General features: G+C 52.4%; 2 protein-coding genes and 1 long non-coding RNA gene across 4 annotated transcripts in view; 1 reads left to right on the forward strand and 2 right to left on the reverse strand.

Annotated features, from left to right (window-relative positions):
* Positions 1–303: 303 nt before the first annotated feature.
* ZNF414 (zinc finger protein 414) lies at positions 304–3,969 on the reverse strand. The gene is made up of 8 exons (XM_070373792.1): positions 3,849–3,969; positions 2,842–3,154; positions 2,404–2,511; positions 2,184–2,289; positions 1,294–1,640; positions 1,161–1,211; positions 576–749; positions 304–481 (listed from the first exon to the last, which is right to left on the reverse strand). Exons 1-8 carry the CDS (start codon positions 3,849–3,851, stop codon positions 408–410), a joined length of 1,176 nt encoding a protein of 391 aa, XP_070229893.1. The 5' UTR covers positions 3,852–3,969; the 3' UTR covers positions 304–407.
* On the forward strand, positions 3,142–16,547 carry LOC138988515 (uncharacterized). Of its 2 annotated transcripts, XR_011464778.1 has the most exons (5): positions 3,142–4,127; positions 6,862–6,947; positions 7,155–7,372; positions 7,551–7,655; positions 10,473–16,547. It is a non-coding gene; the product is annotated as an uncharacterized lncRNA (long non-coding RNA). The 2 variants fall into 2 exon arrangements; XR_011464777.1 differs by lacking the exons at positions 7,155–7,372; positions 7,551–7,655.
* The window catches only part of MYO1F (myosin IF), a 37,082-nt gene continuing 21,000 nt past the window's right edge, over positions 7,778–23,859 (reverse strand). The window contains exons 16-28 of the mRNA XM_005890714.2: positions 21,611–21,692; positions 19,991–20,097; positions 19,419–19,517; positions 19,115–19,259; positions 12,365–12,479; positions 12,116–12,285; positions 11,337–11,482; positions 10,858–11,004; positions 10,518–10,666; positions 9,784–9,867; positions 9,013–9,208; positions 8,763–8,932; positions 7,778–8,224 (exon numbers count right to left, since the gene is read on the reverse strand). Of these exons, the coding sequence (XP_005890776.2) occupies positions 8,148–8,224; positions 8,763–8,932; positions 9,013–9,208; positions 9,784–9,867; positions 10,518–10,666; positions 10,858–11,004; positions 11,337–11,482; positions 12,116–12,285; positions 12,365–12,479; positions 19,115–19,259; positions 19,419–19,517; positions 19,991–20,097; positions 21,611–21,692 (1,687 nt within the window). The 3' untranslated portion in view covers positions 7,778–8,147. The remainder of the gene's footprint in view (positions 8,225–8,762; positions 8,933–9,012; positions 9,209–9,783; positions 9,868–10,517; positions 10,667–10,857; positions 11,005–11,336; positions 11,483–12,115; positions 12,286–12,364; positions 12,480–19,114; positions 19,260–19,418; positions 19,518–19,990; positions 20,098–21,610; positions 21,693–23,859) is intronic.

Raw genomic sequence — 23,859 nt, forward strand, 5'->3', positions numbered from 1 at the left:
GACCTGGCACCACTTTTGCCAGGATTGCTCTGTCACCTCCCTGAGGGTTGGCACAGGCCTCAGGATCTGGGGGGTTCTGGCTGGGTGCTCCTGGGACTTTTCAAATAAAACTGGCAAGTGCCATCTCATCTGGTTTCTGGAAGTGGTAGGACAGAAGGGAAGGTCACCAACAGCTGTCCCAGGGTTGAGGTGACAGGGGAGGCGGGACACAGGTGGGCAGTGAGGGGGGACCTGCCTCCTCCCAAGGTGGCGGTGCCCCAGGACTGCAGTGGAGGAGCAAGGGAACCAGACACACGGCACATCTACAGCTGGCTCATCTGCCTCTTTTATTGCCCCCCACCCCTGCCATCTCAGGCTTTCCCTAAAACGACACCATTACCCACAGCCCGCTCCCTACGCGGCGGCGTTCAGAGCGGCGAGAAAACCGGACACTCCCCCTCAGACAGCAGCGGCGATGCCTTGGGTGCCAGCGGGGCCGGGTCTGGGTGGCAGAGGAGAGAGCGCCTGAGCCTCAGCCCCGGTCCTCGCCTCAGGGCCCCCCACCCTTCCCACCCGCGCGCTCCCCCTGGCCTTACCCGCCGGCGCGTCGGGGCGCGGCTGCCCGGGCGCCGGGGCCGCGGGGCCGCCGGGGCGGTGGTCCTCCAAGTGTAGGGTCATGGCGGGCCGCGAGGCCGTGGAGAAGGCGCACTGCATGCATGAGTAGCGGCCGCGCGTGTGCTCCCACACGATGCGGCTGGGAGCCGCGTGCCCTGCGGGCAGGCAGGACCCGGTCAGCCCCGGCCCTGGGCGAGGGCGGGTCGGACCTTTCCCAGCCTCCCCATCAGCTCCCGGGAGTGGGGGCGTGGGGCGGGGGGCGCTGGCCTGGCCGATCCGTTTCTCCCGATCGTTTCCCCAAGTGTCTGGGGGCACTAGACTTATCCGCGTCCCCTCCTCCCATCCTCTGAACCCACGTGGGAGGGAAGGGCTCCGGATCCGGGCGCGAGTTTTACACGGAAACGCCGGCGCAGATGAAGGAGCAGGGGCCGCAATTTTAAAGGCAAAATCCTGTATTTCGGGGGAGACATTTCTGGGCACCTGGAAAGGGGGTGGGTATCCCCCAGGTCCCGCCGGGCGCAGGAAAGAAATCCCCTCCACCCTCCCTGGTGGTCACCTGCACGCACCTGAGGGCGCGTCGGAGCCGCCCTGGGGTCTTCGCGGGCTGCCGCCTGCACCTGCGGTCAACGGGCGGGTCAAGGTCAGAAGCCAGAGTGAGCCCAGCCCACCCTGAAGGCGGCCCCGAGAGCCCACACTCACCTTGGCTCTTTTTCCAGACGGCGGCGCTGGAGGCAGGAGGCCCCGGAGCGGCGGCCAGAAAGGGGCGCAGGCGTGGGGGACTTAGGCCAAAAGGCGCGGGGTTCAGGTAGGGCAGAAAGGGCCCGGTGGGGGCAGGGGCAGGGGTCGTGAACGGCTCGAGCAGCGGGTACGGCAGGCCAGGCGCCGGCGCAGGGTCGGACTCCGGGGGGCGCTCGGACGCCGGCGACTCCCTGTCCAGGGCCGGGGGTGGCGGCGGCGGGGCTGGGCTCTGCGCATGCTCGGCGCAAACATGCAGATGCTTGAAGAGCGAGCGGTGAGTGCGGAAGCGCAGCAGGCAGTTCTCACACCTGGGGGGCAGCACAGGGCTGGGCTGGGTCTCCCAGGGGACCCAGGGAGGGGCCTATCCGCGGTAACCTGGAGAGCCGCCGCTCCAGGGTGGTCAAGGACCCTGGGCCCAAATAACCTGACTCCCCCACCTGCGGGGGAGGAGTTTGCCCTAAGCGGCCGCCCACAGTGGTCGCGACCCTTCCGGACTTCTCCAGGTCGGAACCCTGGGAAGAGGAAGGAAGTCTCAATTTTGACTTAGGTTATCAGTTTTCCTCTTGGGAAGTAGAGGACTGGGCGGAGTCGTGCCATGTATGTCCCCCTCTACACACATACTCCCTCCCAAGCCCCGCCCTCGGGGTCCCTGGAATTGGCTCTAGGGACCAGTCTCTTCTGGGCAGGTAAGGGCAAGGCTGGCCCTAGATCACGTCCTCTTCCTGATTCAACCCCCTCGGAAAAGGAAGGGAGAAAAGCCAGGACCCCAGGTAGTAGCTGTCAAAATCGGTGGTCAGGGGGAGCTGCCTGGTCCCCCACACCAGCAGAGGTCACGGTGGACCAGGTCTCACTTGAAGTAGCGGTTGGGTTTGTAGTGCAGCTTGCCGTGGGCCACCAGTTCCTGCATGTTGGGGAAGGTCTCGGTGCAGCTCAGGGCGGAACAGCGGAAGAGCTTGCCTGGCGGCGCAGGGATGAATGACAGAGGAGTGGAGTTGGGTGGCCAGGATTGGCCGGGAGGCTCGGCCCGCCTCCCACCCTAACCTGCCTCCCCACCATCTACCCTGGCCCTACCTTCCAGGGACTGTGTGGGTGGGCAGTGGGTACGCAGATGCTGTGCCAGGTCTCGAACGCTGGGGAAACTGAGGCAGCAGCCTGGGCTGGAGCACGGTATCTGCTTCCCTGAAGGATGCACAGAAGCAGGGGGAGGGTCACCATCCCTTCGTCATCCACGTTGTCCAGGGCTCTGCCCCAGAGAGGCATTTATGGGGCTGCAACTACCCTGCAACTACTAACTATGGTTTCTTACTGAGGCCTTTACCTTCTGCCTCCCCCACCAGAAAATAGCGGCTGAGTTTCCCTGGCTCTTCGTTGGAGCCACAGACTGGCACACAATGGGGCTCAGCAAGTGGTGATTCCCTCTAGGTGGGCCCCCAGTCTGGAGATACTCAGTAGTCTGCACTTCTATTGTTCCAGGCCTGTGATCCCCCAGAAGGTCCCATCACGTGTCACCTGGTGGTGGGCGTCGTCTGGGAGGCCGCAGGTCCTCACTGGTCCCGGAGACAGTGCTGGTTGGGCCAAGGGTGTGTCCAGGTCCGGGATGGCCACTGTCTGGGGCTGGGGAGGCACCCTGCTGGGTCCCTCCGGTGGGCCCTCCACGTTCCCACACTGGGGGTGTGGTTGCCCGGTCAGGGCCCGGCTCCTCCTCCATAGAAGAGGATTTGTCTATAGCAGCCAGAACTGGGGACACCCCCTTGTCGGTCTCACTGGAGCTGGGCTCTGCAGTAGCCGGCATGTCCAGGCTGGGCCCCGAGGGTTCCTCATCCTGGTGGAAGGAAGAGGTGGGGAGAACCCCCTGGGCCCAGGTCTGCCTGCGCCAGCTAGAGGAATCCCTTCACCCCTCCATAACCATTGGGTGTTTCTGAAACAGCGAATGCCCCGAAGACATCACCCAGTCGGCCCCCATCATAAGGAGAGGCAGTGGGTGAGGGGGTTGAACGTCTGCCTCCAGTGTCCCCGTCCTTTGGAAGAGTTGGGAGGTGTGCCAAATGTAGAAGGGGGTACCTTTCCAGGAAGCCCCTATATGAAATAAGCATGCTCTGATCCTAACTTGGAAAGCTGGGGGGCCCCCCCACTACAAGGCTGGGGCGTGGCCCAGAGGGAGTGGGCGGTGCAAAGGCTGGGCTCTGAACAGGGCGCGGCCAGGAAGATTCTGGAGGGCCAGAAGTGGCCAAGTGGGTGTTTGAGAACGGAGATATAGCTACCAGAGGGGTTCGAGCTGTGCAGGAGAACTGGAGGTGTTGGGACCCCAAACATATAAAGACCAGGGGGCGGTGCCTGAGCCCTGTAGGCGTGGCCCAGTCGAAGCCAGGACCGGAAGTAGGGGGTAGGGTGCTCCCTGAGTGACAGCGGCGGGCGACTGCCCGGATGTGGAGGCGGGGTCGGCAGGAGGCTTAGAAGGCCGCTCCCCGCCAGTCCCTGCTTGTTCGCCGCGTCCGCATCCCCGGTGTCGCGCTCACCATCCTCAGCTTGGTTCAGCCTCTTGTTCCCGCGGCTTCAGCGGCTCCAACTAAGGCTGCGGCGACTCCTTCGGTGGCCGCGGGCTCGCGCTCACGTCGGCGCCATTTTTTCGGCTCCTAGGTCTCGCGAGAACGGGGGCGGGGTACGCGCACTGTGCTCAGCCAGGAGGCGGGGCCTGAGATCCAGGATTCTCCCGAACTGCTATGCCCAGAGGGAGAAGGCAATGGCACCCCACTCCAGTACTCTTGCCTGGAAAATCCCATGGATGGAGGAACCTGGTAGGCTGCAGTCCATGGGGTCGTGAAGAGTCGGACACGACTGAGCGACTTCACTTTCACTTTTCACTTTCATGCATAGGAGAAGGAAATGGCAACCCACTCCAGTGTTCTTGCCTGGAGAATCCCAGGGACTGGGGAGCTTGGTGGGCTGCCGTCTCTGGGGTCGCACAGAGTCGGACACGACTGAAGCGACTTAGCAGCAGCAGCAGCAGCAGCAGCAGCTATGCCCAGAAAATGTGTGCAGAGATCTAGGATTAAAATTTTCCCGGGCCTTTGTGTTCTCCTGTGCAAAATGAGCATCTTCATTTTCTCCCGTCCCGTCACCATATCTCGAAGGAGGATAAACAGCAGTTCTCAAGTTTTGAGAAGGTCATGTTTAGAGGGCTGCGTCTTTGGAGGGAAATTGCCACAGACTTCAACATTTTCAATGCACTTAGTCCGGAAGTTGGAATGGATCTGTTGAGATAGCCAAGGGCGGGAAACAAGTTCACTATCCTTCCTCAGGACACCCGGAACGTGCGTAGCCTAAAGATGGAGCAGTGTGTGTTTTCAGGAGGATAGGTGGAGAGCCCTGGCATGAAATGAGTCACCTATCCAACTTACGTTCCTTGAGTGCCTACTTTGTGCTAGGCTCTGGGGATCCAGAGATGAACAGGACAGGCCAACATTCCTGCTCTCAGGGGGCACTCAAGTTTTAAAATGGGGAAACAGACAATGAATCAACAAATGCGGGAAATGATCTTATGGTTATATTAAGTGCCATAAAGGAAAAAGGGCTTCCCAGGTGGCGCTAGTGGTAAAGAACCCGCCTGTCAATGCTGAGATGTAAGAGACGCTGGTTTGATCCCCTGGCCAGGAAGATCCCCTGGAGGAGGAAATGGCAACCCGCTCCAGTATTCTTGCTGGGGAGAATCCCATGGACAGAGGAGCCTAGCAGGCTGCAGTCCATGGGGTTGCAGAGAGTCACTGGTGACTGACTGGCTGAGCACAATAAAGAGGGGAAAAAAGCCCAGAAGGATGTGATGGTCATGGGCCAGGGAAGTTTCTCTGTGAGATGACTTCTGAGCTGTTGCCTGATTGTCAGGAGGGAGTTACCCAATGGAAGTTCAGGAGGCCACATCGCTGTGGGAAGAAAGAATAGCTGGTGCAAGTGGCCTGAGTTGGGGAGGGACAAGCTTATCTTTTTCAAGAAACAGTGAAGTGATCAGCTCACTGCTGGAGCCAGGTGGAGGCAGGGAGTGAAGATCAGAAGGTAGACATGGTTCAAGAAAGGTCATTCAGGGACCTAGTAAACCGTGGAAAGAGAGGTGTGTGGTCTCTATTCTAGCTGATGAATTTTTAGCAGGGGGAGGTACACCATCTGATTGCTGGGTGTCCTTTGGAGGATGCATCATTGTTGGGACAGTAAAGTGGATCTTTGCTGTAAGATCTCTGGAATACATTATTTAAGCATTTGAGAGTTCTAGGCAAGTGTTGGCTTTATATACAATGTATTTCCGTCTATGTACATAAGATGTGCGTGTGAGTGCTTAGTGGCTCAGTCATGTCCAACTCTTTTCGACCCCATGGACTGTAGCCTGCCAGACTCCTCTGACCATGGAATTTTGCAGGCCAGGATGCTGGAGGGGGTTGCCATTTTCTACTCCGTTAATATGTACCTATCTGCTTTTATATGCCAAGAATATCATTGGGAGGAGACATCAACAAACTAGGGTGGAGGGGGAACAGACAGGAATTTTGCAGTGAGAGGGAAGACAGATTTTTCACACTTTTGGGCTGTCTGAATTTTAAAAAACAATTTTCTTTTGATTATCATTAATATGGTTAAAAACTCATTAAAAAATCCTTTTTAGGAAGGGTGGAGGTGTGTGTGTGTGCGTGTGTGCGTGTGCAGGGGAGGTTGGTGCAATCTGGGCAAGGGTGGAGTGAGGTCTCAGAAAGGACAGAGAACCAAGAAAGGGAGAGGAGGGGCCCGATTTAAGAAACTTTGTAACAGAGTCAACAGGATGTTGCTGAATGGGCGGGGCTGAGATGATTGAGGTTTGCAGTCTGAAGATGCTATAACCTAGATATGAGATGCTGTCTGCTAGAAGATGTCAAACCTACTCTCCTCTTCATCCCCAGTGAATAGCCCTACTTCCTGAAAACGTGGTGATGGTTATTGCAGTAGGGCCTCAGGGCTATACCCCTTACTGGGAAGAGGGGCAGCCTGCATGGTGAGTTCTAAGGCAGAGAGGAGACAGAAGCCTTCATTCCCCTTCAATACCAGGAAATGCCCAACTGATGGTGTTGTGGCTCACACAGTCCTCCCACAGTCTGTCCCCCAATCTAACTGTTGCTGAGAGACAGGCACAGTGGTAGCCGGGCAGTGGAGGGGCAAAAATCATAGATGGAGGGAACCAGGGACATTCAAGAGATTGTAAAGTGTGAAAGTGAAAGTCACTCAGTCGTGCCTGACTCTTTGCGACCCCATGGACTATAGCCCATCAGCCTCCTCTGTCCGTGGGTTTCTCCAGGTAAGAATACTGGAATGGGTTGCCATTCCCTTCTACAAGGGTTCTTCCTGACCCCGGGATCAAACTTGGGTCTCCTGCATTGTAAGCAGATTCTTTACTGTCTGAGCCACCAGGGAAGCCCCCAGTTCAAGAGACAGGTTAAATGTTTGTGTAATGATAGACTAATAACAGGGCTGTTGAGGCACAATTGCACAATTGGGATTTTTTTTTTTCTCCAGCCACACTCAGATTTCCAGGTAGATCTGGATCCTGAAGAAGGCTCTTCTGACCAGTTTTTCTTCGATACCTATCTCCCATCCTCCAGGTGGGTAGGTGTCTTCCATCTGGTGTCCTTCCATTACAGCGTAGATCACTCTGTGTAGTATTCACCATCAAGATCTGTTGATCCTTTCATCCTTCTTGGCTCCTCCAGCAACGCCTACACTCTCTCTGCACTCCTGTCCCCTGCTCTAGCCCCAGTCCCTTCTCTGGCTCAGTCCTGACCTCACTTATCTGGTTCCATCTCTCCCAGACGGACTGCTCTTTGTGGAGCTGAGCACAGAGGGGGTGTTCATCCTTAGGCTCAGATCCAAGGATTCACCTGCATGTATGGGGAGGTTTGAAAGGCTCAGACTCCAGCACTGGTTTTGGGACAGCTGGAAGGGGTGGACAGGTAGCCAGACCGACCCCTCCTTCACCATGACATAAGTGCAGAAAGCCCTCAAATGTCAGAACCGGTCCATACTCCAGGTGAGTGACAGCTAAGGAAAGAGACGTGGGGTGGGGGCAGGGTCCAGGGATGACTCTGAGTCGATTATGGGGGGGACATGTGGGACCTGCCTCCTTCCTCAGGGTCCCAGCTGGGTTTGATATTGGGGAGGTGTGTAGATTCAAAAGCTGACAGGGCCCACCAGAACATTTTCTGCAGGAGAGCTGGCATGAAGCTTCTGGAAGCCAGCAAGTGAGACAAACTCAAGCTTTGTGAGGGACGGGAGTGTATCCGAGTTCAAGACTTGGCTCTGTGGAATCTTAGGTGAGTGATTAAACCTCCCTGAGCCTCCATTTTTCCATCTGTAAGACGGGGTTGTTTGCTGATCCTACCTAACAGAGTTATGAGAAGGCAGTCCTTGTTGGTACTCAGTAAATTAATTCATATTTTCACTCAGCAAACATTTATTGCCTCGTTTATGAGAGGAGGGAAGTCAAGCTTGTCAAGGTCCCCCCAAATGTGCTTGGCTCTTTGCCCCTGGGACACAGCTCATATCCTACTCACAAGGCAGCTGTGAGGTAGGTCGTGTTAGCCCTGTTTCACACAGGCGGAAACAGGTGTGACTTGCGGGAGGCCAGGGTCCAGGGCGGGGGGACAGGGGCTCCAGTGGTGACCCCTAGACCCAGGGCCTGGGTTAGGCCGGGCTGGAGGTCACAGAACTGGACCTTCTGGCCAATGTAGCCGAGGGAAACGAGACCCATGTTGCAGGATCCAGGTAGGCAGGTGGGAGGGCAGGGTCCCAGGCCCCTGCCCCACTCAGATCTTCTCCACATAGTTTCCGGGGAAGAGGCCCTCCTGGCCATGCAGCCGGCCTTTCCACCAACCTGACGAATCTGTGGGAGAGGAGAAGATATAATCCCATGCCCAGCTCGCCCCAGAGAAAGCCTTCATGCTGGCTCTGTGTCTGTCTTGTCTCCACTGGCCCGGCATAGGGCAGAGACTGTCTTCTCTAAGACAGAAAGAAGGGATGGAGCTGCACGTGCGTTTGCCTTGCCCCTGGCTCACACTTTCATTTTTCTAGACCATCCACTGGTGCTACTCCCTCATCCTTCTCATATAGGTCCATCCCCATGATCCCCACGGGGGACCCAGGAATAACTCCTAAGATATTCCCCACCCACCTGCAGAGGGTGCTGTTGAAGCTCCTCTAGGTGCAACCTAGGGGCAAAGTAGGAGGTGGCCTGGGCCATCCAGACAAGGCCCATTTCCAACTCATAAGGCAGGTCTGTTAGTGGCCCTAGTGCTTGACAGGTGGGGAAAATGAGGCTGGGGTTTTGGGTGTGATACAGTCAGGCCAGGCTCCCAGGGTTGCTTAGGAGGTGACCTCCAGACCTTGGAGATGTCCTTCTGTTTCTGCCCTGGCACACACACCTTCCATAAGGATCTCGATGACCTCGTTCACATTGAAGCTCAGCTCATCCACGTCTTGGCCGACATACTGATACAGTGCCCGGCACCTGGGGCCATGGATCCGTGGCTGGGGCTTAGGTCGGCCTACACCAGGCACAGGTCGCTGTCCCACGCTGCGCTTCCTCTGCATGCTGTGGGCACATGAGGGCACTCATCACAGCCCCAGATACTCCCCATCCCATTCCTGGGGCTGTCCTTCCACACCACCTACCCAGCCACGCCCTGGTCAGGCACATTGAGGAATTCTGTGTTGTGCTCCGAGGGGGGCCGTGCCCGTGGGCGTCTGCTGGCCCCCAAGGCTGAGGACGGAGGGCCCCGTGGTGGCCGCTGGGAGCCCCCTCCAGATGTGATCTCCATGGGCAAGGGGCCCCTTCTGGCAGAGGGAGGCACCCCATTGCGGTCCAGGCCTGCAGCAAGAGTAAGGATGGGAGCATTTGTCAGGGTGATGCTAGCAGGATTTGAGGAGGACTTAGCTCCAAGTTCCCTGAGGGAAGAGGCAGCTACTCTCAACCCTGTATGATAAGGACTGGCCTGGAGAAAGAGACCCTGGGGTTAGGAAGGCATAGATTGACACTCTGCCAGGGGTAAGATTTTCCCCCACCTACTTCTGTAGGAGGGCTTTTGTGGGTGGGTCTTAGGATGAATAGGAGTTCATATGGAATAGGAGTTTGGGAGACAGGCAGAGCAAACAGCTCAAGCAAAGGCCTGGAGGGAAGACAAAATTTGGTAAATTGGCAAAATAAGATGTAGCTTGCATGACAGGAGTTTAAGATGGCAGGAGAGAAGAGGTCAGTGGTTAGCTGGGGTCAGAATCTGAAGGGTTTTTGAATACCAAACTATGCTTAGCCTTTATTCTATGGGAGATGGGGACTATAGAGAGTTCTGGACAAAAAAGAAGAGAGTGGTCCACTGTTTGTAAGATCCCGTTGACAGGAGGTCTGTCTTAGGCAAGGAAGACATTTAGTGGCGGGTGTCTCTTCACCTCTGGGGGGCCCAGGAGCTGCCCGGGTAGCAGTCTGGCCTGGCCTTCTAGATTTTCCCTGGGCCATCCCCTTCCGTGTAGGCTCTGAAAGGGAAAGGAGAAAAGATATAGGGATTTGAGTGGTGGCCACACTAGATTCTTGGCCCCACCCCCAAGTCCGGTTTACTCCGGGCCCCGCCCCCTAACTCACTGGCTCTCTCATCAGGACAGAGCCCCTTAATTACTGGAATACTGATTGAGGGAGTGAAAGTCGCTCAGTCGTCTCCGACTCTTTGCGACCCCGTAGACTATACAGTCCATGGAATTCTCCAGGGCAGAATACTGGAGTGGGTAGCCTTTCCCTTCTCCAGGGGATCTTCCCAACCCAGGGATCGAACCCAGGTCTCCCTCATTGCAGGCGGATTCTTTACCAGCTGAGCTATCTGGGAAGCCCCAATAATTGGCTCCGCCTCCCCAGGACCCACCCCTCGTTGGCTTTTGGGACCGCCCTCTCCAAAGATCTTCCCATTCAGCAACTGACACACGTGTCTACTCTATGGCCACGCCCCTCCATAGTTCTCGCTCACTTATTGGTCACCTCTCTAGCCCTGCCCTCTTCGTGGCCTCGTCCATTACCCACTTTTGACCTCCCTCACTGGCTCCGCCCCACGGTTTTGATTGGTCCCTGTCTCTGATCCCACCCCCTACAGGGCCAGCCTCTTGTGCGCCAATCTCCTGGTTCTGCGCAGACTCACTGGAGCTTTTGGGCAGTCCGTCACCCACGCTGACTGTGAGGGCCTTGCCGCTAGCCTTGAGCACCGCCACGTCGCCGGAACCACGCGAGAAAGTGACGCTTCGGGTGCCACCTCCGCCCCAGCCCTCCTTCTTCACCCGGAACTGTAGTCTGTGAGGAGAGGAGGAAGCTGTGGTTGTCCCCACCCGCCAAGCAGGGGTCACCTCCTCATCCCATCCTTGCGGACCCGGGCTGAGATGGGAGGGGACAAGGCAAGGGCGCATTTCGGTCAGTCTGGGAAGCGGGAGAGGGGGCGCTGTGCCAAGCCAAGCCAGAGGATGGTACGGAGGTGGGGGTCGTACGTGTCGCTGAAGGTGAGGGCCAGGGGCCTCCGCACCGCCTCCTCGAAGCGCTTGCACAGGAGGCTGACGAACTCAGTCTTGAAGATGCTTTCCAAGAAACTGTCGGCCGCGTCTTCTTGGAGGATGAAGAAGTCATCCTGCCGCGTGCTGGGGGAGGGGCGGGAGGAAAAGCAGGTGAGAGTGACAGGTGAGGCTGGCAGAAGGGCTGATATTTGAGATGCAACAGGGGAGGGGCAAATGAGGGGTGACACAGATGGGGGCAAACGGGAGAGGTGGCAAGGAGCTAGAAAAGGTGGTAATAGAGAAGAGTCAGGGGAGGGGACCGGTGCTGTTGGCAGATGACCATGAATTTGAGGGCAAGTGAAGGTGACAGATAGGACCAAGAGAAAGTTGCAGGTATAGAAGGTAACATGTCCAGGGTGACAGATGGGGTGACAGGAGGGCAGCTGATGATGAAGGGTGCTAGTAGGGGGCCTCACCTGAGAGAAACTCCCCGGAGCGCCTGGATCTCCAGCTTCTTCTTCAGGACTTCACGCACCTGGCCCTTCTCAGGCCCCTTCTTCACCTTCTCCCGCCCGATCACATACACACACTTGGGTGTCAGGATCAAGTCCCTCTTGATGGGCTATGAGGATACAAGACCAGAGAGGCTGGTGCCAGGAGCCCGGGGCATGGGAAGCCTGGCCTCAGGGCATCAGCCCAGGCAGAGGGGTAGTGTCGGCAGGTCAGATGAAGGACAGGTCAGGGGAGGGTCCCTCTACATGAAGGTATATGAGTGGCTACTTTTTATAAGAAACAGGAAATTAAATAAGGTTATGCTGGCTAGAAAGGAGTGTGGGGAATGAACAGGTACAGGATAGGTGAAGGTATGTTTGCTGGACATGAGTGTAAAGGCCTGATGAGAGTTTACCTGTACACAGATATATCCATGCTAGGTGAAGGTATGTTTAATTGAGAGGCCTGTCTAGACTGCGTGAGAGGATACTTAATGGATAGGCGTGTCTTGGATAAGTGAAGGTGGTCCTATGGTCAGAGCTGAACAAGGTAAACTTGCAGTTCTGGACAGATGTGTCTGACCTGGTGAGGATATATCTGATGGACAAGTGTGTCTGGGCTATATATAAGGATATATCTGATACAGCCATATCTACATTAGTTGAGCCTATGTCCATGGGCAGATGTGTTTGGGCAAGGTGCAGGAGTACCTCTGGTGGGGCATGGGCAGGGTCCCGGATATGGCCGCCTGCTAGTACCTCACCTTGAAGCGTCGGTCATACTTGTTGACTGAGTCAGCAAAGTCCACGCGCTCTCTCTTGCCTAGGAACTGACGCAGCTCCGGCCGCTCCTCCAGCCCCAGGTAGTCCCCAACAAAGTTCCTATTGATGCTGTTGCGTCTCCGCTCCTTCTTGTTCAGCAGGATGTTGGAAGCTGTGGGGGCACAGGTCATGGTTTGGCTCCCCCAAGCTAATCCGTCCTCAGCCCCAGCTTCCCACCTGCAGCCTCTCACCTTCCTCCCGCATCTCCTCATACTTCCGGACTGCCACATGGCGCCGCCAGGCCTTCTGAATGGTGCGGGCAAAGCCATCGAACTTGCGCTCTCTCATCTCCTCTAGTAGGAAGAGCTGGAGAAGGAGGGCTGGTGGGTCCTGGAATCTACCCAGGGGGCACAGTTTCCAGTTTCCTCTGTGTTTCCACCCCACCCATGTGCTTTTGCTGACAGGCACCTGCATACATGCTTTTACGTTATGGACAAAAAATTTTGTCTTTTTCCAAATGACCAGACCCAGGAATCCCTCCCAATATGTAGCATAATTTCTGCATTAAATTACAACTGTAGATTTGCTTGCTGGGTTTAAATGCTTTCAAATTGTGGTGCTGGAGAAGACTCTTGAGGATCCCTTGGACAGTAAAGAGATCAAGCCAGTCAATCCTAAAGGAAATGAACCCTGAATATTCATTGGAAGGACTGATACTGAAGCTGAACCTCCAGTACTCTGGCCACCTGCTGCGAAATGTCATTGGAAAAGACCCTGATGCTGAGAAAGATTGAAGGCAAAAGGAGAAGGTGGCAGCAGAGGATGAGATGGTTAGATAGCATCACTGCCTTAATGCACGTGAATTTGAGCAAATTCTGGGAGATAGTGGAGGACAAGGGAGCCTGGCATGCTGTAGTCCGTGCGGTTGCGAACAGTAAGACACTGAACAACAATAACAGTAATTAAAAAAATGGAGTGTTGATCAAAGAATAGAACAACCTTGGACCACGACAGATAGTTGGAAAACACTGTAGTTCAAATGGAAATTTAGTGACAAAAAGGACAGTATGGTCAATCAGTGACGATGGGAAAATAATTGAAAATAAACTTGGGCTTTATTTAGAAAAAAATAATTAGCACTTCAGCCAGAGGGTTTTCTCAAATACACAAACATCACATCACTGCTGAAAGCCTGCCATTTTGATGACACTGATGGCTAATGTCTCCTAGAAACCCCAGACTTCCCTGGCAGGACTAAAAGAATTCTGCCGGTACTTGGGTTCAAGCTCACTTTAAAAATACATCATATCTTGGAGGGCTTGTAGATCTGTGAGTATTGAACACTGGAGTATCTCCTGCCATGTCAGTAAACAAGGATTTCAGTCATCAGTGATTCTGGCCGTCCAAATGTAAATACCTGAGCCCTAAGGGCACTCAGGAAGGAGAATACCTGTGTGACCTGAGAGTCATCAGGCTGTAGCCATTCCCTACAGTGGGCACTGAGGGACTCTAGATATGAAAACACTGGATATTGGCCCCAGATAGCTGAGATGCGTATGAAAGGAGTGATTTCGGTGAGCCCAGACTCTGGCATCTTCCCATACATAGAAAAGTGCTAAATTCCTTCACTTGGGGTGTCTGGTTTTCTTTAATTCACAAAATACTTTTGACGTTCAGACTACCTGTTCTTTGTTGCAAACTTCTACGTAAACTGACCCCTCCCTAACTCCTTGGAGCAGTTTTCTCAGGGTCACTTGAGATTCTGTCTCCCGGGCTTAAGTCCTAAAAATTCCCACCGAGCAAGACATAACTCTCAACTTTTCGGTTGTGACTATTAAGTCAACAGTGTTCATAACTGATCATAAAAAGTAGGTTTTCTTTCTCACCAGAGGGAAAAAACAACCTGTTGCAGGTTGCAGGCGATTGAGGGGTATTTTGTCGTTGTTCAGTCGCTAAGTCTTGTCTGACGCTTTGTGACGCCATAGACTGCAGCACACCAGGCTCCTCTGTCTTCCACTATCTCCCAGAGAGTGCTCAAATTCATGCCTATCTAAGTATCTCATCCTCTGTTGTCCCCTCTTCCTCCTGCCCTCAATCTTTTCCAGCATCAGGGTCTTTTCCAACATCAGGGTCTTTTCCAATGAGTGGTATTTACATATTCTTTTATTTCTCAGACCAGTACTCTGTGGATCCAGGAGTTTGTGTGCAAATCTTGTGCAAGTAATGCCTGTATAGGGTGTCTGGAGGGCACGTACATGCATTCTGTGGTTTGCTGAGGGAATGGCAGGTCTGAGTAAAGGGAGACCAGCCGTGCAGAACTAGGGGCAGACCAGTCAACCAGGACAAGTGTCTTCCAACCTTGTTATTTCTGCCCAGGAGAGAGGGTTTGGTTTCAGCTGGGGAAATAAAATCTTTCTTTCTCCACAGTATTAAAGGCATCTCTTTGCATGCTGCTAAGGGCAGGGGTGGGTGTGCTTAAGGTGGATGACACATACACCCCAGATCTGAGCTTGACTGCACTGAATATCGTTCTCCCCAAACTTAGGTGCACTTGGCGGGAACTTGTGAATGTGACTTTATGTGGAAAGAGGATCTTTGCAGAGGTAATCAAGATAACATGAGGTTAGACCTAGCAGCAGCAGCAGCAGCAGACTGGAGTAGGGTGAATCCAAAATCCAATCTAACTGGTGTTCTTATAAGAAGGAGAGACTTCCCTGGTGGTCCAGTGGTTAAGAATCCATGGTTCCAATGCAAGGGGTGTGGGTTTGATCCCTGGCCAGGAAACTATGATCCCACATGCTCCATGGTGTGTCAAAAAAAAAGAGGGAAATTTGGACCCAGATACACGGAGAAGAAGGCCATGTGGTGCCAGAGGCAGAGACTATACACCAACAATATAGGTATGATGTATCTGTATACCAAGGAATGGCAAGGATTGCTGACAACCACCAGAATTTAGGGAGAAACAAAGAAAGATTCTTCCCTGGCACCTTCAGAGGGCTCACAGCCCTTGATTTTGGATTTCTAGCTTCCAGAAATGGGCTTCCCAAGTGGCTCAAAGGTAAAGAATCTGCCTGCAATGCAGGAGACTCAGCTTTGATCCCTGGATTGGGAAGATCCCCTGGAGGAGGAAATGGCAACCCACTGAGGTATTCTTGCCTGGAGAATCCCATGGATAGAGGAGCCTGGTGGGCTACAGTCCATGGGGTAGCAAAGAGTTGGACATGACTGAGCATAAGCACAAGCCTCAGAAACGTTGAGAAAATAAATTTTTACTAGGTTAAGCCAGCCAGTTTGTGGTACTCTCTTACAGCATCCCCGGGAAGCTTGGGATAATGGGTCGCCAAATGTATTAAACATTTGAGGCATTTTGAATTCATGATTACAAGAAACAAGACCCAACTCTAAATAAGTGCATCTGTAGTTGAGAAAAGCTCCAACTCCATTAATTAACTTAATTCTTTGATCAATTTTTGAGAAACCACAGTTTAACTGTTTCCATTTTACTAAAATTATTTTCATTAGGAATAGTTTTCTTTTTGTTTTTTTTTCCTGTGCAAATTTTTAGTCTCTGTTTTTTTTCCTTATGAGACTTTCCCACCAGGGGCCTCCCCAGTGGTCCAGTGGTTAAGAGTCTACCTGCCAATGCAGGGGGTGTGGGTTTGATCCCTGGTTGGGGAACTAGGATCCGACATGCTGCAGCGTGGGGCCAAAAATTAAACAAACTAAAGTTTAAAAACTTTCCCACCAAGCTTTTACCTTTATGAGCTTCATTATTTCCAGCTAGTTCACCTTTCCCCCCTCAAAATGTGCAGAGCGCAATTTTGGTCAAAATTTGATTTTACCTCTATTGTCTTAGCCAGTGCTAGCATTCTTTTCATACTGCAGCCATAAAGTTAAAAGACCCTTGCTCCTTGGAAGAAAAGCTATGACCAACCTAGACAGCATATTAAAAAGCAGAGACATTACTTTGCTGCAAAGGTCCGTCTAGTCAAGGCTATGGTTTTTCCAGTGGTCATGTATGGATGTGAGAGTTGGACCATAAAGAAGGCTGAGCACCGAAGAATTGATGCTTTTGAACTGTGGTGTTGGAGAAGACTCTTGAGAGTCTCTTGGACTGCAAGGCGATCCAACCAGTCAATCCTAAAGGAAATCAGTCCTGGGTGTTCATTGGAAGGAATGATGTTGAAGCTGAAACTCCAATACTGTGGCCACCTGATGGGAAGACCTGACTCATTGGAAAAGACCCTGATGCTGGGAAAGATTGGAGGCAGGAGGAGAAGGGGACAACAGAGGATGAGATAGTTGGATGGCATCACTGATTCTATGGACATGAGTCTGAGCAAACTCTGGGAGTTGGTGATGGACAAGGAGGCCTGGTGTGCTGCAGTTCATGGGGTCACAAAGAATCAGACACAGCTGAACTGAACTGAGCATTCTTTTGTCTGTGTGTGTGTGTGTCAATTTTTATCTTTTCCTTTCAGAGTCACATATTCCAACTTGCCCGTAACCAGCAAGATGGATTCTCTTTCTCTCTCTCACCCTCCCGTTTTCCTCTTTTTTCCTACCCCTCCCTCTCTCTTCTCTTTCTTATGTGTTAACACTTAAATTCTTCCAGTTGCAGTTTTAGCCTCAGACAGTTTTGGTTTGTTCTGTTTACTGGAGTGGGTAGCCATTCCCTTCGACCCAGGGATCAAAGCCAGGTCTCACTGCTTTGCAGGCAGATTCCTTACCATCTGAGCCACCAGAGCAGCCCAAGTTTCTATCACTAACAATATCTATTTTGAATGTGATTCTATAACTGTTTTTATTCTTTGGAGCAAAGTACATCCATAGTGAAAAGCTCTAGGAGGTAAAGGCCAACATATCTGGGGGATGAAGAATCTGGACCTTCCAAGAAAGAGACTGTTTTTGTAGCTATGGAATCTCTCTAAAGCCTCCACCCCACTGTGTTACGTTTTTGCTTTGCTGAGAGAACAGTTACTTGTAAGTTACAGTAACATTAAGGGAATCAGGCAGACAATCCCCTGGTTGTATTCATAAAGTCCTTGAGAGGCTATGGAGCAGGTGATGTGATTATGCATGTGATGGGCACACAGCTGGGCGTGGCCCACACCCCCAGCACACCTTGCCCCCGTGCTCCAGCTTCTCTGGAACCTAATTCCTTTGGAAGTCAGGTGAACCAGTCCAGTTCACTGAGATGGTCATCTCTCTGTGTACTTTCCAGTCCTCACACCAAAGCAGGTGGCCAGACAGGCCCTTAGGGGCTTCGTCACCTTGGTTTCTTTTTGTTATTCTTGTCACTGTTGCTTTTTTAAAAACTTGCCCCCTCCCAGCTTTATTGAGCTATAACTGACATACAGCACTGTGTAAGTTTAAAGTGTACACATATATGTTGATCTGATACACCTATTATGTTGCAAAATGATTACCACTATAGGTTAGCTAACCCTTCTGTCCTGTCACATAATTACCACATAATTACCATGTCTTTCTTGTGGCAAGACCACTGAAGATCTACTCCCTAAGCAAATTCCCAGTATTTAATGTGCTGTGCTTAGTCACTCAGGAGAAGGCAATGGCAACCCACTCCAGTACTCTTGCCTGGAAAATCCCACTGGTGGACGAGCCTGGTAGGCTGCAGTCCATGGGGTCGCTAAGAGTCGAACACGACTGAGCGACTTCACTTTCACTTTTTCACTTTCATGCATTGGAGAAGGAAATGGCAACCCACTCCAGTGTTCTTGCTTGGAGAATCCCAGGGACGGGGGAGCCTGGTGGGCTGCTGTCTCTGGGGTCGCACAGAGTCAGACACGACTGAAGCGACTTAGCGGCAGCAGCAGCTTAGTCACTCAGTCATGTACAACTCTTTGCGATGCCATGGACTATAGCCTGCCAGGCTCCTCTGTCCCTGAGGATTCTCCAGGCAAGAATACTGGAGTGGGTTGCTATGACCTCTTTCAGGGGATCTTCCCAACCCAGGGATCGAACCCAGGTCTCACACTGCAGGCAGATTCTTTACCGTCTGAGCCACCAGGGAAGCCCCCAGTATATAATACAGTACTGCCAGCCTTAATCACCACACTGCCCTGTACATTAGATCCCTAGAACTTGTTGTTGCTTTTGTTCCTGAAAGTAGAGGCAGCATAAAGTTTCAGGTGCGTCCAGCCTTTTGATAAAAGGCTAGAAACTGATGACAGTGTGCTGGAAGGATTATTTCTATGTTGGAGGATGTGAAATGAGATTTGTCTTATAACAAGAAAATTGCCACTTTGGGACTTCCCTGGCAGGCCAGTGGTTAAGACTCTGCACTTCCACTGCAGGGTGCCTGGGTTCGATCCCTGATCAGGGCACTAAGATTCTGCATGCTGTGTGGCATAGCCAAAGAACACATAAAAATAAACTAAGAAAATTGCCACTTTGACCTGAATCTCTGGTCCAGGTACTCATGAATGAAGGAATGAAATAAGAAAAGAGAGAGAAAACAGGACAAGAGGAAGGAAGGCAAAGGAAGGAATGAAGATGATAGAAGGAGATGGAGGAAAGAACAAAGAAAGGAAGGGACAAAAAGACATTCTGGTCCCTTCCAACGGGCTATCACCGCAGGTGGATGTGTGTTTCTCCAGCAGCTTCCTGGCCCCAAGGACCCTCTAGCTTATTTTTTTTTTTCCCCCCGCCATGCCCATTGGTATGAAGGATCCTAGTTCCTCCCCTAGGGATCAAACCTGCACCCGCTGCACTGGAAGCTCAGCATCTTAACCACTGAACCACCAGGGAAGTCCCACTAACTTAGTTTTCCTGAGCACTGTGCCTCGGACTTCCCATTTTGTCTAATTCTTACGTTGATCCTGCAGGGTGACTAGGACTCTCTGCAATTTCCAAATGGAGAAACCGAGGCTTGAGGGTGGCGGGGAGGAAACGTGCCCACGGCCACCCAGGCGCCTGAAGAACAGGACCATGCAAGTGATGCTGGTGTCTGTCTGTCTCTCCCACACACTTACGGACTCAGGATTCTTAACGAACACCTTGGTGCTCCCCATCTGGTACTGGTCCGGCTCCATGTTGACTGCCCGCAGCAAGTGCTGGACCCCCTGACGCTCGTCCCCGCGCCAATACGGCCACGTCTCGGGGGTCAGAATGGCGTACCTGAGGCCGGGGCGGGGGAGGGTCTGAGCGGCTGGTGGGGCTGCGGGCAGGGTGGGCGGAGCGTCGGGTGGTGGTGGGGCGACTGGAGTTGGGGGGCGGGGGGCGGACAGGGGAACGGGGTGGGGCGGGCGGTGGGTGAGTGTGGCACAGATAGCTCACCTCTGCAGGAACTTGGCGAACTGGCGGCGGTAGGCAAAGCCCGCGCGGCGCACCCTGATGTTCTCCTTCAGGCCCAGGTACTCCACCTGGTGCTTGACCCTGGGGAGAGGGCAGCCTGAGTCCCCTGGTGGCGGCCTCACCGCTCCGGGGGTGTCTGGATTCATGCTGGGAGCAGTTTGGGGGGTGAGTTCTGAGGTCTAGGGAGGGGGTTCAGTGCTGGTCCAGGGGTCCACTTGGGAGTTAGTTCTGTGCACTGGGGGCCTGGCTTCTAGGGGGAGGGGTCGGTGTTTGCTTCGTGGTCAGTTTTAGGATCAATTCTAGGGGTGGGTCCTGGGGTCTGGGGAATGAGGGGGACTGTATTATTAGTTCCACAGACAGTCTGGGATCCTCCCTGGAGACCTCGGTCAGTGCTAGGTGTAAATTTGCGCTGGTCCTAGGGGTTAGCCTGGGTGAGACCTGTGATGGATTCCATGACCCTGGGTTGGGGGGGGGGGAGGTTTGCAAGGGAGGGTCGGTCTTGGGGACAGGCAGTGTGGACTGGCTTAGATGGGGCGGGGGTGGGGTGGGGTCACCTGTTCTCCTCCCAGTCGCGGGGCCTCTTGGTCTCATTGGGCTTGATGCATCGGATGTAGTGGGGAGTGCATCTTTTCAGCGTGGACACCAGGTCATTGGCTTGTTTCTAAGGAGGGGAGAGAAGATGGGGGATGGGGGGCACAGATGCAACCCTCTGGCCCCTCTGTCTTCCCATTCTGAATACAGCCCCAAGAGACTGAGACATGCTGCACGGGAATGTGGAGGGTGGCACCTGATGGACTCAGGTATCCCTGGTCCCTGTGTGGCTCTGTTAGCACATACCACATGGGGTTGATATCATGTGTGTGTACCTGACCCTTGAACCCCTGCCGCACTCACTGCTTAGCCAGGCGCAGAGTAAGTGCTCAGCGAAGGTTTGTTGATGGAATAGCTGAGCACGTGGGAGCACACACTCCCTGGTTATTTCTGCCTGTCCTTTGGGGCACAGGTGTTTTAAAAGCAGAGAATCACACGTGTATGCCTGAGAGGTAGTCCTGCAGAGGAGACTAGAAAGGAAATTGTTCCAAGGGGGAAGACTGGAGGAGTGGTAGAGAGAGCCTGGCATGGATCACAGTTCTGCTGTGCGATCCAGGCCAGTGACTGCACCTCTCTGAGCCTTGGCCTCCCATCTGCCAGGTGGGACTAATCTCCTGTCTGTAAAGTGTCTCGTGTCTGCTGCCAGCACTGAGAAGTGCCCAATATACTGTTATTAAAGTATTATTATGATGGTACACCCATGTTCATAAAAGCACTCTTCACAATAGCCAAAAGGTAAAAACAGCCCAAGTGTCCATTGGTGGAGGAATGCATAAGAAAATATCCATTATATCCGTGGTATATTATTCAGCCTTAAAAAGGGAGGAAATTCTGACACATGTGTGAACCTTGAAGATATTATGCTCAGGGAAATAAACCAGCCACATAAGTGTCCAATTCCACTTATAGGAAATCCCCAGAAGAGTTATACCCATAGAGACAGAAAGCAGGATGGCAGGTGCAAGGGGCTGGGGAAGAGGATGGGGAATTAGTGATTAATGGGGACAAAGTTTCAGTTTGGGAAGGTGAGAAAGTTCTGGAGATCGATGGTTGTTATGGTTGCATAACAATGTGAATGTCCTTCATGCCGCTGAGATGTACACTTAAAAATGGTTAAGGCTCAGAAGGTAAAGAATCCTCCGGACAATGTAGGAGGTGCAGGTTCAATCCCTGGGTCAGGAAGATTGCCTGGAGAAGGGAATGGTGACCCACTCCAGTATTCTTGCCTGGAGAAGAATCCCATGGACAGGGGAGCCTGGCTGGTGACAGTCCATGGGATCCCAAAGAATTGAACACAATTGAGTGACTAACACTTTGACTTTTTGTGTATTTTACCATAACGAAGAAGAAAGTGACAAATGACCAAAAGACCAAAAAAAAAAAAAAAATCATTAGGATGATGGCTGATGTATGGATTTAGGGGGTTAGGAGGACATTAAGGAAGCTGGTCCAAGCTCCCCAACCCCAGCACTGGAAGAAGCCCTTGTTGAATAGGAGATGCCAGAGGGAGGGGCAGAGGCTCTGCGATGGGGAGAGATGGACACAGGAATGGTAGAACTGGGCCTGTCCCTCCCCATGCCCACCTTGATCTTGGAACCGGCAGTGCTGGGGCGGCCCTTCTTTTCCACGTCCAGCTTCTCGGGAAAGAGCATCCGGAGGAAGGCCCTGGGTGGGGGAAGAGAAGGAGTTTGGAGGTGCAGGTGAACCTTGGGTGCCTTCCTGGAGGTGGGGCTGTTGAGGTGTCTGGGACCCAGAGATCATGCTGTACATGTGCGGTTCTCCCTGAAGGTTGGTGGGTGTGATGATGAGAACCAGAGGGTGGGTTTCATCCTTTTGGTTCCTTGATTTATTTGTACTGTTACTTTTCCCTCTGTGACTGTGCATGACTTGGGTAGCAAGTAAAAGAAGACAGTTTGACTAAGTGATGTGGCATCTCTGGCATCACAGGTAGGTCCCCTTGGAGGAACTGTCTTACAGGCAGAGGTTTGCACATGCGTGCAGGGAAATAAAGACAAGGACCTTGATGCTCCAGCCCCGTGGGTGATACCCACAGATGGGCACAACCTCAGTGTCCATCAACAGGGGATTGGTTAAATTCACTTTGGTGAACCTGAGCAGGACCCTTGAGGGGAACTTCCCAAAGACAGACAATTCCTCCTCCTTCCCATGTCCCCCGCCTATTTTCTGTTTGAAAGTTTTAGCCTCCTAGGCCTTCTCTGAAATCCAAAGGGCAAATTTAATCAGAAAAGTGAGAAAATAAAGAAACAAAGGAAAGCAGTCAAGCAGGAAAAAATAATGATAGTTTAGCTGTAAAAGAAAGTTGAAGACTTTCAATTCTTCCTCAGTGGGTGTAGAGGGCTTCCTTGGTGGCTCATGGGTAAGGAATCCTCCTGCCAGTGCAGGAGATGAGGGTTCAAGGGTTCAATCTCTGGATTGGGAAATTCCCTGGAGAGAAAAAAAAAATGACAACCCACTCCAATATTCTTGCCTGGGAAATCCCATGGACAGAGGAGGCTGATGGGTTACAGTTCCACGGGGTCGCAAAGAGTTGGACACGACTTGGCAACTAACAACAAAGGGCTATAGATAATATCCTGAGCCATATCCTTAAGCTGTTTTGCAGATACTAAAACCCCTGCCAGGTAGAAGAAGTTAAATACATTCTGACCAGCAGCATGTAAACCCCAGACCAGCTGGAACCAGGTTGATTAAGATTTCTGAAACATCACCCTGTTACCTCACCATCAACTGATCAGAAAATTGTGAAAGGATCACACCCTGTGACCCTTTCTCTCACACTGTAAAGATCCTTCCCTGAAAGCCCTTGGGGAGTTTGGGGTCTTTTGAGTAGACCTACCTGTTCTTGCTTGGACCTGCAATTAATGCTGTACTTTCCTTCACCGCCTCCTAGTTTTGGGAGGTTGACTTTGCAGTGAGTCAGGTGGACAGGCCTGAGTTTGGTTTGGCAACATTGTTATGTTCATTGTTACATTCCTCTTTGATGAGATCCTCCCTGAGGGCTATAATCCAGAATGAGTGGACCCCTTGAGTGAGATGCAGACTAGTGTTTGCACGCATGCGTGCTCAGTCATGTCCAACTCTTTGCGACCCTATGGACCAGGCTCCTCTGTCCATGGGATTCTCCAGGCAAGAATACTGGAGTGGGTTGCCATTTCCTCCTTCAGGGGATCTTCTCCCCACCACCCAGGGGTGGAACCCCTGCGTCTCCTGCATTGCAGGCAGGTTCCTTTACTGCTGGAGCCACCAGGGAAGCCCACACAAGTGATAGGAATGGGGATTTGACTGCAGTTTTGCATGAGGGATCTTTGTGGGTAAGGCACATGTGTCAAACTGGATTGTGGTGATGGCTGTACAATTCTGTACATTTATTAAAAATCATTTCTAAAAATGGATGCATTTAATGGAATGCAATTTATATCTGAATCGGGCCATTTAAAAATAAGTATCTGTGTAGACTCAGTTTTACTGGATGTGGAGTAATATTGGACAGTGTTGCTCTAAATCAGTGGTTCCCAAACTCGAATGTACACATGGCTCCTGGGATCTTGTTAAAATGCAGACTCTGAGTCATTCAGTTTATGGTGGAGCCTGAGATTCTCTTTCTTTCAGAAGATGCTCATGTTACCATTCTAGAAACCACACTATCAGCACTTTATGAACCACTGTCTTAGAACATTCACCCTGTGCTATATTCCATTTGCTTTCAAATTGTGGTGCTGGAGAAGTCTCCTGAGAGTTCCTTGGACTGCAAGGAGATAAACCAGTCAATTCTAAAGAAAATCAACCCTAAGCATTCACTAGAAGGACTGAT

The sequence above is a fragment of the Bos mutus genome, chromosome 7 (assembly GCF_027580195.1).
Source record: "Bos mutus isolate GX-2022 chromosome 7, NWIPB_WYAK_1.1, whole genome shotgun sequence".
NCBI lineage: Eukaryota > Metazoa > Chordata > Mammalia > Artiodactyla > Bovidae > Bos > Bos mutus.

What these genes read in the sequence shown, in the direction of transcription:
- ZNF414 (XM_070373792.1), bottom strand. An exon ending in CGTCTGGAAAAAGAGCCAAG is followed by an intron (nt 1,212 to 1,293) that starts GTGAGTGTGGGC and finishes CGTTGACCGCAG; the next exon opens with GTGCAGGCGGCAGCCCGCGA. An exon ending in CGGCTCCGACGCGCCCTCAG is followed by an intron (nt 750 to 1,160) that starts GTGCGTGCAGGT and finishes GCCTGCCCGCAG; the next exon opens with GGCACGCGGCTCCCAGCCGC.